Genomic DNA, 16,558 nt, shown 5'->3' with positions numbered 1-16,558 from the left:
GGTAGCGTTACCGATTTGACAGTCTCCCAACATGTCGTTATAATTCCTTTCAGAATCCTCGCTCGTAGTTCGCGTTTGATTCGCATTTTCCCGGGTTCCTTATCGCAACTTCATGGATGCAAGAAGGCAAAGAAACCCGGTGGTTTTATCGTGACGCGGACGAACGATCAATTTGGAGACGTCAGCGGTCGACCGCGTGTGGTGCAACGGTGAGCGAAAGAACACGGCGGGGAAGAAAGGTATCGCGAGGTTCGGCAGCGGAGAGCATTCCCGCGGTATAATTGTCCGGGATTTTGCCGGCGACAAACTCGGGGTCCGCTCCATTCCCTCCGCCCGAGTTTCCAGCGCGATCCGTAGAGAACGCCGAAGTGAGAGAGAGAGAGCGAGTGGATACGCGTCGACAAAAACGTAATTGCGCTCTCGTCGCCGCGACGATTTACGCCGATCAATCTCCCCGTAACTCTTCGTCGGGATTGCGACCGCTGCGAGCTGACCTCGTTCCCGAATATCCGCCGCTCCGATCTTTTTACGTCGCCCGTAAATTGCTCTTTCTTGCCTCGTCTTCGCCGCGTTCCTCCGCTCCTCTTCCTCCTCCTCCTGCTCGTTCCCCTCATCCACCTTCCGTGCGACTACCGTTCCGTGCGCTCCCTTTGAGAACTTTCGTTTTCCAACGCGACACGTAGCTGTTGGTGATTTCCGCTCGCGGTCGCGAGATTCGCGGTCGCGCACGGAAGAAAGGAAGCGGGAGACGCGAGAGCGATGGAAAAAGGTCCGCTACGGGCCGGCTCGCGGATCCATAGGTACGCGCGGCGCGCTTCTCTTCTCGCATTCCGAGCCGCGTTCCCACACACGCATGTGTGCACCTCTACCTTTCGATTCGTACATTCTCGCGACGTCGAACCGAAGGAGACGGAAGCGGGCCGTGAACGGAGACGAACCAGCTGCGACGGCTAAAGGGGAACGGCGACCGAGAGAGCCTCTCGACGGATGAATGAAAAAAGAGGAGAAAGGAGAGACGCTCCGGAGAACGGAGACGGGTAGGACGAGGAGAGTGAGAGAGCGTCGCGGCGTTCGTACTCGACTGCAGCCAGGAAGGGGGAGAGAAGCGAACGGGGAATGAGTAGCAGCGAGATAGTGGGAGGGGGGAGAGAAGCAAAGAGAGAGAGGGTGATATCTGGGAAGGTTTTCGGAGAGTGGGAGAGCTTCGACAAAAGTTCCTTGCGCGATGACCACGAAGAACGTAGTGGGGAACTCGACAGGCGTGGCCTTGATAAGGACCGCCCGCCATTTCCCCTTGAAAGCCACGTGCTAGACTACGTGGAGCAGAGAGAAGAGACGTCTACCAGAAGCTGCCAACTTCATCTCCTCCACGGGTTTCACTCGCGATCGGACAACCCTCGTGGAAAAACGCTCGCCGATCTCGCTTTATGACCGACGTTCATGTCGTAAACCTACGTTCGAGTTCTTCTTTGCTGTATATTCTTCGCGATCGACGTCCAGCACTGCGATCGCCGAGGAGGAGGACGCTTCGCCCAAGAGTGACTCGATTGACGAAAATACAAGGGGGAAAGAGACGCAACGCGAAATCGAGGAAAGGAGGAAGTCGAGAAGTAGAAACGAAGAAAGAGAGGATCGAAGGATCGGAAGATCGAGCGGAAGAAGAAGGGCCGGGGTCGAACGAAGAGAGGCGGGGCGAGATTCGATCGGCGTTGGGGGGTCCGGCTATCGAGCGGTCGAGGGGAAACGGACGCCGCTGCCGGCGTCGCGCCGAACGACGGAGTAGAGAAGAAAACGGAACGGAAGAGAAGCGAAGAGCGGAGAAGAGAAGACGGACGACGAGAGAAGAGACGAGAAGAGAAGAGAAGAGAAGAGAAGCGAAGTAGAAGAAGAAAGGAAGGAGGAAGAGAAGGAAGCACGGAGCGTGGAGGAAGAGAGAAGGAAGGAGTCCGCTAGGGGGGAGAAGAAACGAGACGCGTAGAGGAGCCTTGGGGTGGAGAGGGGAGAAGGTTCCGTTCTCTCTCTGAAGAGAGATCGGCTCTTCCGCGGAGGAGCGCGTGCAGTCGCTAGCCGAGGCCTATACTTGTCCGTCGAAGGGTATTGGTTCTCCAAGTCGGTACCGTACCCCCCGAGACCGGGCAAAAGAGAAGGAAACGACGAGTCTCCCCTTGGCGCGTTCTCTCGCGGGTCGACGCTCGTTCGCTCGCTGCTCGCTGCTCGCTTGCACGTAACGCGTTTCGTTCGTTGGTCCTTCGGTTGGTTCGGCGATTCGTTGGTTCGATCGGCCGATCGGTCGATCGATCGCGCGCGCACTCATCACGCGGCAACTCGCCCTCTCGATACGTGATAACACCGAACAAGGACGATCGTCGTTGCTCCGTTTCGCTGCACGACGCGAGACCGGACGACACGAGACGAGACGGGACGAAAGGAAACACGACGAAACGCGCAACAAGACGGAGGAAAAGAAAAGAGGAACGATCGGGTATACGCGACAACGACGCCGACGACGACGAAGGATCGAGACGAACGATTCGAGGGCTACCGGCCTGTTTACCGGTTTTAGCCTGTTCCGACGGAAAACGTCGATGAGGGTTGCCAGGTATCCTTCGGCCTTCCCGTGCCTCTCCCACCACTTCTGATTCGGCGAGAACTCGGCAAGGGTGACACCCACCCCTCGAAAAAAGCCCTTCGGGGGGTGAGTTTCCAGCACTCGACGTCATCTGGCCCGCTCTACCGACTACAGTTGCCCAACGAACGGTCGCTTGTCGGTGTTACGGTCTTTGCGATCGAGCTGCTGCCATTGACAGCTGACCGCTTGTTGCCTACGCTTCGTGTATTCGATCGAGATACCGACCGCTTTGGACGACTCCCTCCTTCCTTCCGGAACACGGAGTACTCCGAATCGTCGTCCTGGACGATGGTTTGAACGTTTGTCGAACGATCATCGACCACGTGCATTTCCGTCTTCATCGAGTGTGTCCACGACGAACGCTTACTATGTGCGCGACGCCGTTCCCGAATATTATCGTGTGATGTTCGCAATACGGTGAGTGAGCATTGGTGCATGGTGTTTCACCGCTCGACGAAGCTCGATCAGAATCGCGATAGGATCTACGCGCCGCGATTACATTTGATCGCGAAGAAGAATAAAAAGAAAATGAGGCTTTGGATGATCATAGGCGCTCTGGCGGTGGCGACACACGCCTCCATCGCCGAAATTACCAGGAACAAAAACCGTGGCAGAGGATCGATGTGGTGGTGAGTAAGAAAAAACTTTGAATATTAGCTGCGTAGAAAGCGGAGAAGGACGACGTGTCGCCGCGCGCATGACAGGATCGACGCGACGGATCGACCTCGACCGCGCCTCTGTCGCGCGATGGTAAAAAGTCAAAAGGGAAAATGGATTTTCGCGTATTGGTCGATGTAACCTTTGGAGGTTAATTAGGCGGGCCGGCAAGAGCCGTGTTAACACCTGTCTCGCGTCTTTTATCGAGCTAACGGTGGCAGCGACACTCGCGCGCCTTCTTATTAATTCATTAATCATAAGTCTCGGCTCGTTCGTTTCAATCCGCCAATGATTTCTCATAGGTTGAAGCGCGCGCACGTCGCAGGAACAAGAAAACGCTGGATGGATATTAGATAATGGCTAACTTCATTAGCCGGGTAATAAATAACGTTGGCGGTGCACGACTGAGCGAGCGTGCGTGCGTGCGTGGTTGCTCGCTCGCAACCGAAAGAGATAGCCGCGGAAGTATCCGCATAACGATAAAGTGTCGGCGATAAATCAGCCGAGCTCGATTGCTTTTCCAGCCGCGTTGATTTAGCACACCGCCACGCACGTCCGCCACGACGCGCAAGTAATTATTACCTACGAATTAATTAATCTAATACGACGGTAAATTCGCGTGGACGCGTACGACAACCTGCTTCGAATTTCGCAGTCGAGCGTAATTTATCGCCGGGGACTTGTCGGCGAAAGGCGGATTGACTTTTCGGTCGAATTTACATCTACGAGTCTCGTCGCCGTTTCTTCTATAGATATCGTTGGCAGATCGGTAATATATTTGCCGGTAACAGGGTATTACTTATCGCGTTAGCGCACGTTCCCGCTAGCTAGGCGAAACGCGTGACAACGATTCTGGGTGGTCCCGTTCGACCATTCGACCGCGAGCAGCCGACACGGAGATACGCTCGCTCGTTGAAAAATCAGACGATTCGCGGGAGTGGAGCAGCCGCGGGCGACGTTAAGTCGGTCGACGGGACGGAGTGAAAAAGACGTCGCATCGTCGAATGAGAGTCATGACGTCTCAACCTGGTTCGCGACATCGTTCCACATGCGATCGCGATCCCATCGGTCGATATACGTGGCTCGACTCTCGAAAGAAACGAGCGATTTCGAGTTGAGAATTCTTGCAGACGATGGGGAGAATTAATTCAGCGATAATCGCGCGAATTTAATATAGCCTTTTGTCACTGGGAGCGCGTGGCACCGGATCGTTATTAGCCCTCGCCGGTCGATAAATTATTTTCGTGGTGGTGGCGTGTCCGCTGGCAGAAAACACGTGGACAGGCTAGATGGAGAGAAGCGAGGGGGAGAAAGGGCAGAAACCGGGCAGGATCGTTGAGAGTCGTCCCTGAGCTTTCTGCCCGACGTAAATTACAAGCAATAGATATATCCTAACCGGTCCGGAGCGCGGCTTATTTATGGACATCGCTTATCGAATGCATCGTATAAACGTTCCAGTGAGCAAGCGCGCGCTCAAACCGGCGGATTCGTCGCCGCGTTCGTGGCCAACGAATCGAGCGCGGTAAGAATTTCGCGCATCGACGAAAGGAGATTACGGTTGCGAGAACGAAAGCAATGGAAAAAGACCCGAATGCCGACCACGATGACGCCACGCGCTCGGTATCCAGTCTCTCGAGTAATTATCGCGCGTGCTTCGTCCGAGATTCCACCGGATTTCGCTCGAATCTCCGCACCCTGGATGCGATCGAAACGAGCGCGCGCCGCTACTTGGACAGAAGAGCGAAAAATCGGTCGAGCAGAGCCGGATCGCGTCGAGTGGCCGTCACCACCGGCGTAGCCAGTTCCGGGGTGTTCCGTGTACTCGCTGCTTTTACGAGCAGTGTATCGCGATACCGTTTATTTACACTCACTGGCACGGTGTCAACGAGAGATCTCGGTCGCAGCCAGATGGGTTTTCGCGGTATGGTATCGCGCGGTCTAGCTGCTCTAGACTGGTTGGTAAGCTGTCTCTGCTAGGCGTCAAGTAACTCGTTGACAACGGACCGTCGACGGAAATTCGAACACAGCGATTAGCTGTTTATTGTGCGCGGCGACGACAGATCCGATCCCTACCGGCGCGAGCTATTTTTCGAATCGGCGCGGTGCCCGGTCGCGTAAAACGCGTTCCATTCTCAACTAGAAAAAATAACCAAGCGTGGCTGCGTCTCGTGCGTAGCGAAACGGCAGCCCCGTAAACGAGCCTCGTCTCCGCCAGTGAAGATTGTTCCCGGCGATTTCGAAAAGGTCCCGATCCCGCCGCGTGCGCGCACGCCAGACGTTTCTCTAAAGTTTGCACGTTCTTCCCACGAAGGGACGCGGGCAGACCGCTCTCGAGCGTTTTTCTGCGCGACGCTCGATCGATCGAGACGCGAATTCTTTCGCAGCCAGAACTCGCGCGGCAGCTTGATTTATATATACGCGGCTACCGTTGACCGAAACTGTTGAACCAGTTTCGTCTTTCGAACTAATCCTTCTCCGTGCTCCTTCCCCCCTTCCTCCACCCTGTTCTCTTCTTTACGCTGCTTCCCTTTCCGTCTCTCTCCTCCTCTCTCTTCCTCCCGCTCTCCAGCCGCTCTCGATATACCGTTTTTACGCGTAAACCAAATTAGCGTCGAGCGAACGCACGAGAAATATCAATGACGCGCGATCTCGACCGTGAATCGCGGAACGGGCTATTTCGCACGGTTCGCTGTACGCGAGAATCAAAGTATGTCGTGGTAAAACACCGCGTCCCGCGGTTCCACCGTCATCGTCCGCTGTCAAAACTCTTCGTTAACGCGATCTCTGTTTGGAAGGGTGTCTTTCGTGCGGCGCCTGTCGGCTTCCTAGGCCAGGCCCTGTCCCTCGATCTCGCTCGATCCTTCTCCGATCCACTATCCCGAGCAGAATTCATGTCGAAAGACTCGAGAGGACAGTCTAACGCGTTTCTCTCTCTTTATCGAGCGACAAACACGCGCAACGAAACTAAACGAAGCGATTCGTTCGCTTTTCTTCCCAGGGGAATCGCCAAGGCAGGAGAACCCAACAATTTTTTGCCAATGTCTCCGGCTTCTCTTCACATGGATCCCACAGTGTACGCGACCTTGAGGAGAAAGCAGCGCAGACTGGCCAGGGAAAACCCAGGAGTCCTAATGGCCGTGGCTAGGGGTGCGAACCAAGCGATCGCCGAGTGCCAACATCAGTTTCGCAATCGTCGATGGAACTGTTCGACCAAGAATTTTCTTCGTGGGAAAAACCTCTTCGGCAAGATCGTCGACAGAGGTAAGCACATTTCCTTTCTCTTTGCCGCTACTTTTTCTCTCTTGACCAATCACCGGTTTCGTTAATTACCGCTCGAAAATTATCAGCGGCGCGAGTCTCGCTAATTGGCATCAAAAGATATACGTACCTTCGCTCTTAACGATATTCGCGACCGATCACGAAATTAGCAAACATATTTACGAGGCTCGAGTCCTTTCTTCTTTCTCTTTCCCCTTCTCGTCTCTCTCTCTCTCTCTTTCCCTCCCTCCCTCCCTCTCTCGAGCCGTGGCTACCACTCGGACTAGATTCGAGAAGAATCGAGATTCGCGATAAAACGGCCGCGTCCATATATACATGTATAACGGACCATAAGGTGGACTCGTTCCACGTTCCAAAAAACAGCCCATTGTCCGTGGTCGTCTCCGACAACCGGTATTCCCGATAGAGATTTACAGAAGACAAGGTTTCGAGGAAAGAGACCGAGAAAAAGACGAGCTAGTGGAGAGAAACGGAGAGAGGTTTCTGAAATCGCGGTCGACGAATCTGTGATTTCGTGGCGTCGATTCGCGACCAGCTTATCGCCGCTGCGAGCGACCACGCGTCGGTCGAAGTCGTTGGACGATCCGATAATCGCGCCGCATCATCGATAGACGGGACGATCGCCGAATAACCTATACAAAGTGGTCGAGTTTCAACGCGGTAATATCGTTAGTCGATCGATTCGTGAAGCACCGTAAAACGCTAACCCTTCAGCCGTGTAATTAAGGTACAAGCGTAATTAAATTACGGTTCGTTAGTTAGTACGCGATTAATTTCATCGTAGCGTAAATCGGTCACGGATACGAGCGGTCGAGTATCGCGTTTTTTCTATCTCGAATGAAAACGCACGTGTTTCGTCCGGGCGACGGATCAAAGGGTTTTGCCAATCGGCCTGGCAAAACCGCGGACATCGGCTATTTGAAATTCGGCGACGGGAACAGGGGTGGTCGGGACGGCTGGACCGGAAGATTATTCCAAGACGACAGGGTGTCCGCTCGGAGGGTTGTAGCGGAAACCGGTGTGATGGGATAGGGTGAGGATCAGGATCGTGGAGAGGAACGAGGGGATCGAAAGGGGCGTGCCCTTGGTCCGAAGGCTCCGGGCACGTGCCCTCACCGACCAGATGTATGTTTTGCAACCTGATAATGGACCTTCTCGTACCAGTTCTGGCTCCCCTGCGGCTCTTTTAGATCTCGTCGAGGCGATTGTAAGCCGAGCTTTTTCGCTCGGCCCGCTCCCGCCCTATTACGTTCGGTGTCCCCATATGGCCACTTATCGCGCTAGTAAAACCGAAAAAGAAGCACGGGATACAAAATAGCGGAGAGGAAATGGATCGGAGCACCGTAACCCTTACGCGACGCCACGCATCGACGCGCTCCAATACATCCCGTGTCTCTGTCGCCTAATCGGAATACGGTCCAACGGGAATCAAATTTCTGAATGTTTTTGCGAGAATCAAGTTATCCATCGATTTCTCGATGCAGCAAGAAACTGCGCCTCAGCCTTTCACCCTTTACTTCGACTCGATCAGGGAGCACCAGTTTCTCTCTTCGATCGCGATCCGGTCTCTGTCCTTTTTACCCGAGATTAGATCTGCTCGGGGCAGAGTTCGCGTTTGCGCCCGCGAGGGGAAACACAGCTTTTCAAGAGTAGATCGTTATCTTTGATCCGTAATGCTCGTGCGTACTCGTCGTATTTAGAGATCGAAGAGGGGTTCTAGCGCAGACTGGTCGTCGCGCGACGACCCAAACCGTCGTTTCCGGATTATGCAGGGGATCGAACGATTACACACGACGCGTGTGCTTTTCTTCTCGTTTTTCATCCGATCTCCCGTTCCTCTTTCTTCTCTTTTAATTCCTCTCGACCGTGAACGAGATCCGTTCGATTCGGTAACGTCCGTTCCTCGAGACTCGAACGGCAGAAACATCCCGCGCGTGTCCAACCCGAAAGAACGCCGCGATACTTTTGGAGGCGTTTGTACTCGATATTATAGCTGGTAGTGAATAGGTTTGCGGCCTGTAATCATTTCGCCGCCAAGAGCCACCTACCGCATCGGTGTCTACCCTCGGTTTCGTTGGTGCTCCTTCTCCGGCCACGGTTCTTCTCTCTCGTTTCCCCTGCGGCGCGCATCGTTCCGAGGTGTCGGCCTCGCGTGGATTCCGAGCCGAGCTCCGTGCTCGTCTAATTGCTCGGTAAACTGCGAATCTCGCGAGGCCTCCGTGCTGGCCTCGCGTTTTCCCTCGATTTCACGGATCTCGCATCGAATTCCGCTCGGGCAGAGAGCAACGCGGAACGAAAACGATCAGAGCGCACGAGCGCGCTCATGAACGACGATGCATCCGGTGCACTTGGCGAACTCGGAGATCGAGATCGAAAGAGACGGAGAGAGAGGATGGTGAGGATCGGGAGGCCATTTACAGGGGAAATTCGCGATCGATATCGGAACGGCGTGGCGCGCGAGCGTCGCGTCTTATACGGAGACCCGTCATCGGGTTTTTACGACGGCGTTACGCCGCCATAAATCGCGGCCTATGATGGGCTACATGTGTCGACGGCACGCCACGATTTCTTGCGAAAACGTGAGCCGCGAGCCAATGGGCCCGTTGCCCCTCATCGGTCCTCCGTGATTTTTACATCTTGTTTGCTTCCACGCTTCTCGGTACGAGTTCCCGCGGCAGTTCGCGGCCTATATGGCGATCGCATTTTCGCACCCCTCTCCACCCTCCTCTGTGTCCCCTTCGTCCCCTATCCTCCAGCACTTTTGCATTCAAGCGATGCGAGCTTGTCGATGCAGTTTTTCGAAGATCGACGTTGCTCGTCTCGACCAATCACGCGTTCTTCGCCTCTCCTCTCTCTCTCTCTCTCTCTCTCTCTCTCTCTATCTATCTATCTATCTATCTATCTACTTATCTATCTATCCATTTATCTATCTATCTATTTATCTATCCATCTATCTATCCATCTATCATCTATCTATCTATCTATTTATCTATCTATCTCGATTGTCGTCCGACTTCCTCCGGATCTTCACGGCGGTAGCAATAATTTCCGGCGATTTTATCTTTCTGGAATTTCAGCACGGCCGTGGACAACCGTCGTAAAGCCACGTCGCTATGTCACTCGGCTCGATCTCGCGTCGACGCCTTTTTAGTCTTAAGTCGAGAATCTCGGTCCTTCGGATCCTTTCTTGCGCTCGCTTTTTGCAAAACCGCGATCGCGAAACTCGACTCGTCGCCGTGGATTTTCCTCCGGACGGACAGGTACGGAACGACCAGATGCGCAAACGAGCCAAAACTTTCCAGCAATGCGTCCGACTGTTTGCTCTACGGCAAACGAGCCGTTCTTCCACCTTGTTCGTTCTATTTGTACGGGCCGATAAAGCGAACGTCAAACCGTTTATCGCCCGTCGAATGACGAAACCGTGGTCGCACGCTACTCGTCCACGACGACAAACAAAGGATCCCTAGGGATTATTCAGAATCGTGCTTTTCTCTTTTTGCTTCGCCGCGTTTTCCTTTGTCCTTTTCGTTTCTTTTCGAACTGTGTTCTCTTTCGATAACGATTTTTCGCCTGAAAAGCCGTTCTCGCGACTCGCCTCGTCACCTTTTATCTCGACCATCGACTATTTGACGATCATAAAATCGTGAAGAAAAAACGGCTACGATAAACGCTCCGAGTATCCCGATGATTTCATCGTCGACAACGCGTTCATACGCGTTCATAACGGAGCGTTTTCGCGAGAAAAACTCCCACCAGCCGTGTAATCCTTTCGTTATGGCAGTCGGAGATGATGAGGAATAATATCCGTAACCGATGAAATTTCGGGGAGACAGGTCGAAGATCCGGCACGGTAACGCAGTGGAACGGCGTAAATCTTACGTTGCCTCGCCGTCGGCTGTTCCTCATGTGTTACCTCGAGGCTGGAAAGGACCGTCGCTCCCGTCGACCACCGTTTTCGCCTCCGGTCTTCGCTTCGGATTCGGGATTAGGAAAAATCGTTCCTTTCTTTCCACCTCTCTTCCTTACCTCGTACTATTCTTCCCCTATTTCGGCGTGAAGGCTGCTTTTCTGGTTCGCATAGACCACGTGAACGCGAACGTTGCTTACTGCCGAGTGACAGCCCGGCGTGGAAAACACTCGTGACGAATTCGGATCTAATTGTAAAATTTGATGCGCTTGATTATGTTTCCAATACCGGTTTCTTTTCTTCCACTCCGAAACCGTTTAACGTCTTACTTTGTTCAGCCACAAATGCTTCGACCTGGCCATCCTTGAGCATCCTTTCCATTCGGCGTATGCTCTTTACATCGTTCACGTATCGATACAGCTCGTCGAAGTATCGCGCGATAATTCGGTGTTATCTGCGCGGCCAAAAAAGTGGCAATTGGCGAAACGACTCCTCGGATCGGAGGCAGCTCGCGGTACCTCGGTCGGCTGGCCGCAAAGGTGCCGGCAGGCACCTGCGCCTTATGCAGATAAGGTCGAGGTGCCTGTCGGGTCAGCCCACTCAGGGTTAAGGTCGCGTTCCCTTTCTTTTTCTCTCTTTCTCTTCCTTCCTCCTCGTTCCGTTCTCGCTCCAGCCGCTCATCTCCGTCCCTGTCTCTCGCTGGAAGACCGCGGTACGTTCTTTTCCCTCAACCACGTCGTCGTGGGTTCCTTCCACACCTGTGCGGAGTGAATCTCGCGCGCGCAGGTAGTCCACGCGAACGGCCAAGGATTGAGACGTTGCCTGACGTCACCGCTCGCCTCCCACGTTCCCGTCCGCCGTCGCAGAAGTTTCGTCCGCTTGATCGGCAGCGCGATTCCTCCCTCCAACGGCGCGCTTCCGGCTCGATCGGTAGATGCGCGGCAGAACGGCCGAGAAAACGAATGGGAGGAATCGATTCGACGGACATTAACGGTGTCGCGTCGTTACAGGTTGTCGAGAGACCGCCTTCATCTACGCCATCACGAGCGCGGCCGTGACTCACAGCATCGCGAGAGCGTGCAGCGAGGGCAGCATCCAGTCGTGCTCCTGCGACTATACCCACCAATCGCGGCCACCATCCGGCACGCGGGATTGGGAATGGGGTGGCTGTTCGGACAACATCGGCTACGGGTTCAAGTTCTCCCGCGAATTCGTCGACACGGGAGAGCGTGGCCGAAATCTACGCGAGAAGATGAATCTGCACAACAACGAGGCCGGCAGAGCGGTAAGTCTTTCTCCCGTCCTCCTTTCGTCGAACCAACCGATTTGCTTCTAGACTAGAGAAAAAAATGTCGTTTCGTTTGTCGCAGCACGTGTCCTCGGAGATGCGGCAGGAGTGCAAGTGTCACGGCATGTCGGGCTCCTGCACCGTCAAGACCTGCTGGATGAGGCTACCGAATTTTCGCGTGGTCGGGGATAACCTGAAGGATCGGTTCGACGGCGCGTCCAGAGTTATGGTGAGCAACTCGGATCGGGTGCGTGGCAACGGAAACGCGATCGTGAGCAATTCGGCGAGTAATTCTGTGCACGGTCATCGGGAGGGTCTGGGTCGTCGACACCGGTACAACTTTCAGCTGAAGCCGTACAACCCGGAGCACAAGCCACCTGGTCCGAAGGATCTCGTTTACCTGGAGCCCTCGCCGCCGTTCTGCGAGAAGAACCCGAAACTTGGCATTCTCGGCACTCACGGTAGACAGTGCAACGACACGAGTATCGGTGTCGACGGCTGCGACCTGATGTGCTGCGGCAGAGGCTACAAGACGCAAGAGGTGACGGTCGTCGAGAGATGCGCCTGCACGTTCCATTGGTGCTGCGAGGTCAAGTGTCAGCTCTGCAGAATCAAGAAGACGATACACACGTGCCTCTAGGCCTTTCTCTCTCTCCTCTATACTCGGTCCCTTTTCTCCCGAACAGACTACCTCCTTCCTGGCGAAGGACGTTTCCGTAGTCTCACGTGGATCGCTGGATCATCGACGTTGTCGAAGAGATGGTACGGATGATCCTACCGCGAACAACTCTGCGTTCAGTTTCACGCGTTCAGGTTGACCGAGCCGCGCGACGGAGCCTGCTGTACGAGCGGGTTGCTGCTCCTTGTCTCCCAGTATTACGCGAAACGATCTAAGCCGTATATTTATTACGACGTTCCACGGACGCGTACTAAAGACTGAGACGGCGAGAAGAATTGTTATCGGATCGCGATCGTAATCTTAGCACGTTAGACGTAGTAATCGGCGAATTGTCGTTGCATTGTACATACGATAATCCCTCTTGTTCTCCGTTTCGCTTCGAATCGCTTCGCCACGCGGCATCTTCTTAATTTTAGGGAGAACGCGGGACCGCGAGATTCGTTACACTCGTTATTTATTCCGATCCTTCGGATCGCCTACTTGTATATATGCATAGATCATAGGTATATAAAATACACAAATTTATATACAGATGTAAAAATATATATATATTTTTTTGAAAATCGCGTTCGTCCAAGTGTCGCGCGAGAAGTCTGTTGTAAATAGTCGACACCGTTGAGACGAAGCCCACGCTCCGCGAGGTGCGAATAAATTATTTTTATACGTCTCTTCCTGTTAACTCCTTACTTTTGGATTCGCGCGACGCTGTCACGTAGAATTAGAAAAATCATTAGCCCGGTGTTAGACCACTCGACCTCTATCCCCGAGCAAAGAAACGGTTTTTTACGATACTTGTAACGCACAGTAGACTTTTTTACTTGATTCTTTGTAATTTATAAAAATGGAGGTATAAGAAGAGGAAATAAAAACGACTACGAAAGAGTTGAAAGATTTTTCCAGGCGTTATTTTTCTTACGCTGACTTTTTAAGACGCGTCGTCATCGACGTTCCATCCAACGACGACGTCGTCTCCGCGGAAACGCTCGTCGTTCGATGGCGTCGCACCACCGCGCGCACCTATCCTCGCGAAATATAGCCAACTGGTTCTCCGGCTGGACGACTTCATAACTCCTCACCGGGCGAATATCGTGGGAGGCCCGTGCCTCCGAGAGGACTGGTTCGACACTCTCCCGCTTCCCTTCCTCACGAACGACCGTTTCCCATCGCGTTCCTTCCTCCTACGTCTCTACCTTGTTTCGTTTCTCCTTGGCCGCGCGCTGCACGCGATGATAACGAACGAAGGAATCCCGCAGGAATCTCCGTACGGGATAAAAGGATTCTGACCGCATACGAACAGGCATCCGCGCTAATGGTTCCGACACTCCCGCCGCCCCTGCCTCCTCCTGGTCCCTTTCTCTCCGCGACCCGTATCCAGCCTCCTTCGTCGTCTCCGCCGCTCCCGTCCCCGTTCTTTCCTAACGATCGGTATTTCCACTTGTAAGCGCATTCCGAAAGAGTCCGCGCGTCGATCGAGCACGATCGAGAGCTCCGGCGAACGTACGTCGGTCCTCGATCGGCCGATCGATTCGCAAGGACCGCGTGACCCGGCCGTTTCCTCCCGCGAACCGAGTCGCGCGCAACGGTCCGCGATCGTGCGGCAGCGCGCACGATGGAATTAGGTGGCACCAGGAAGGGTAGGTTCGCCGCGATACTGAAACAAATTCTTGCCGCGTGAGGGGCTCCCACCATCCCGGCAGACAAGAATCTCGAGCAGCCGGGCCACTTCTCACGGCGGTGCCTTTGATCTCGACCGGCCACCCCCTCGTCTCCATCACGGTCACTCGAGCACCGGCAGCGCGACCGTCTGCCTCGCCAGCCAGCCTTTTTACCCGCTGCTGTGTTGATGCTACTCTCTGTCCCCTGCCCCTCGTTACGCTCCCCGTCCAACCTCGTCGTCGTCGTCGACGAAACGGCTCCAAGAAGCCCGAAAACCACTGAGATATACCGGACGCGAAGGTGGATTCATTCGGTTTTACTATTATTACGCATACCGTCACGCGTGCGGCTCGTTCCGGAATCTTCCAAGGATCCTGCTGAACTAAATCTCCCAAGGATCTCTGCGAGACTCTGTCTGCTCGTCGACAGATGCTCGAGAACCGCGGGTCGATCTCGTTCTCGCGGAACTTTTGGCCGCGTTACGCGTTCTCCGGTCTAACTTTGATTTGTTTGGATCGGACGAATCGTTGGAGTCGATCGAAGTCGAAAGGAGGAAGCTACCACGATCGGCGGTATATACCGTTTAACGTGGGGATTCAAGACCCCGAGAAAAATACCGAACGAGCGGATGAACGAGACTTTACGGTGTCTCACGGTTTCGCGGGAAGATTCGTCTTCAGCGGGAGAGGCTCATTATGCCGGACGAATACGAAATTCGGTCCACGAGGTTGACAATCGAGGGCCCCCGAGAGACACGGGCTCGCGTCACACCGTGTACAGGACCCCATCAGGGATGCCACGCGCGTGTGATCGGCCACGACGCGCCGCGTGCCGTTTCGCCCGCCTTCCTGCACCGATTTTATCATTCTGCCCGGCTTCTCGTAACCCTTCGGGTTTCCTTTCTCCCTTCTCACCATTTTTCTCTATCTCTTCGTTCACCGTAGTTTTTTCTTTGCAAGTTTATCTGGTGAGACAGCTCGCGATGGGTCGTTCGTTAATAAAATTACAACGAGAAAAGATCGGTAATTTCGAGCGGCGGAAGAGGAGAAACAAACAGAAGGATCCGAGTAAAAAGAGGCCGGCTGAGAGGTTTAAAGTAAACGATTACGAGGACGAAGGTGGAGGAAGGAAACGACGAGAGTGGAGGAATAAAAAGAAAACGGTGGAAGGAGAAAGAGGAGAAGACGAAGAAGTCCGGCGTGCTTCCTGTTGCCCTAATCTTCCACTCCGGCGAGATCTCGTCCTCGGGAGGAATTATTTCCGATAAAAAACGGGCGAGTAAATCAACTAATTTATCGTTTTTGCGATTGGGAAGAAGGTGGGTCGTGAACGCGTTTGCCGGAGCATAGGCTGCCGGAATGGCAGGAATCCCTTTTGGCGGGCCCTGTGGATCTGGTCGTCCTTTCCGAGGGCCATTCGTGGGAAAGAATATCGGCTGACGTTCGGGACCACACGGTCGAATTATCGGTGTTTTGGCGTGTTATAGGACTCGGCCGATACTCTCTCCACCTCTTTTCGTTCCTGTTCCCGTTCGGCCGAATTGGCTCGCGCGAGCGCGCGTCCGCTCGCATACGCCCCTGCCCCCGCGGCCTCCGCTGCTCCCTTTGCCGTCTTTGGCCGTCTTCCGCGGAACGAGCAAAGGGAATCTCCTTCGGAATCCACGTCCCTGCCGACTGTGGGAACGAAAGCACGAGATCGCGATTCCCCGTACACCGTGTTCAGACGCGTTCATCGACAACCAGATTCCTATCCTATCTAGCTTTATCTCTCCCTGCGTTCCCCTACCTCTCCCTGTTGCTCGCTACGAGATTCAAGAAGTTGCTCGGTATCGAGCTGGAATTCGCGGGACGCGTACGTTTCGGCCTTCTAGTATCTAGCCTTCTTCGTTCTTTTCCATCGACATTCCCGTTTCGCACGAAGGTCGAGACCGTTGTCCGGCGACCGTGCGAGTGCAAAGAATCGCGTAAGAGTACCGTGACGAATTGACGCGAGCGGTACCATTCCCCATGGTTGGAGAGGCTCGCGTGGATCACGCGCGGTGTATCGCGAGCGGGACGATTAATCGGCGGAGTCGGTCGAGCTACGGCGAGAAAGATCGAGAAGAAAATCGAGCGCCGAGAACGGAAAGCGGGATCGGTAATGAACCTGGATGAAGAAAGAGGTCCTTTCACGGGAGAAGCGACTGGCCGGGATCGAGAGACGTTATTATTAATGTCGAGCAAAAACGCCGAAATACATCATCCGGTCAGCGACGGCCACCTAAGTAGTCGACCGACACCGGAGGCACGAGGGGCGCAGGAGGAGGGTTGGCGGGAGGGGGGGAAAGAGGAGGAGAAGGAGAGAAGGTTCGGAGGCAGAGCGAACCGATACACCGACACCGGGTCCACTCGGTAATTAATGGTTTTACGATATTGGAAATATCTTGGGAGCAGTCGAGCAGAATCCGTTCAGGCGTCAAAACGA

General features: G+C 54.2%; 1 protein-coding gene across 1 annotated transcript; it reads left to right on the top strand.

Moving 5' to 3' along the window:
* Window positions 1-1,844: 1,844 nt before the first annotated feature.
* Window positions 1,845-13,330, top strand: LOC100650550 (protein Wnt-1). Its single transcript, XM_003393116.4, has 4 exons — window positions 1,845-3,258; window positions 6,285-6,547; window positions 11,483-11,757; window positions 11,843-13,330. The coding sequence occupies exons 1-4, from the start codon at window positions 3,065-3,067 to the stop codon at window positions 12,398-12,400; spliced, it is 1,290 nt and encodes a 429-aa protein (XP_003393164.1). The 5' UTR covers window positions 1,845-3,064; the 3' UTR covers window positions 12,401-13,330.
* Window positions 13,331-16,558: the final 3,228 nt, after the last annotated feature.

The sequence above is a fragment of the Bombus terrestris genome, chromosome 1, assembly GCF_910591885.1.
Source record: "Bombus terrestris chromosome 1, iyBomTerr1.2, whole genome shotgun sequence".
NCBI classification, from domain to species: Eukaryota; Metazoa; Arthropoda; class Insecta; order Hymenoptera; family Apidae; genus Bombus; species Bombus terrestris.
This window is presented reverse-complemented; position numbering and strand designations above follow the sequence as displayed.

Excerpts from the sequence above, each read along its gene's own strand:
- LOC100650550 (XM_003393116.4), top strand. The coding sequence starts at position 3,065 with ATGGTGTTTCACCGCTCGACGAAGCTCGATCAGAATCGCGATAGGATC. Across the intron at positions 6,548-11,482 it reads CGGCAAGATCGTCGACAGAG|GTTGTCGAGAGACCGCCTTC; the intron begins GTAAGCACATTT and ends GCGTCGTTACAG. Across the intron at positions 11,758-11,842 it reads ACAACGAGGCCGGCAGAGCG|CACGTGTCCTCGGAGATGCG; the intron begins GTAAGTCTTTCT and ends CGTTTGTCGCAG.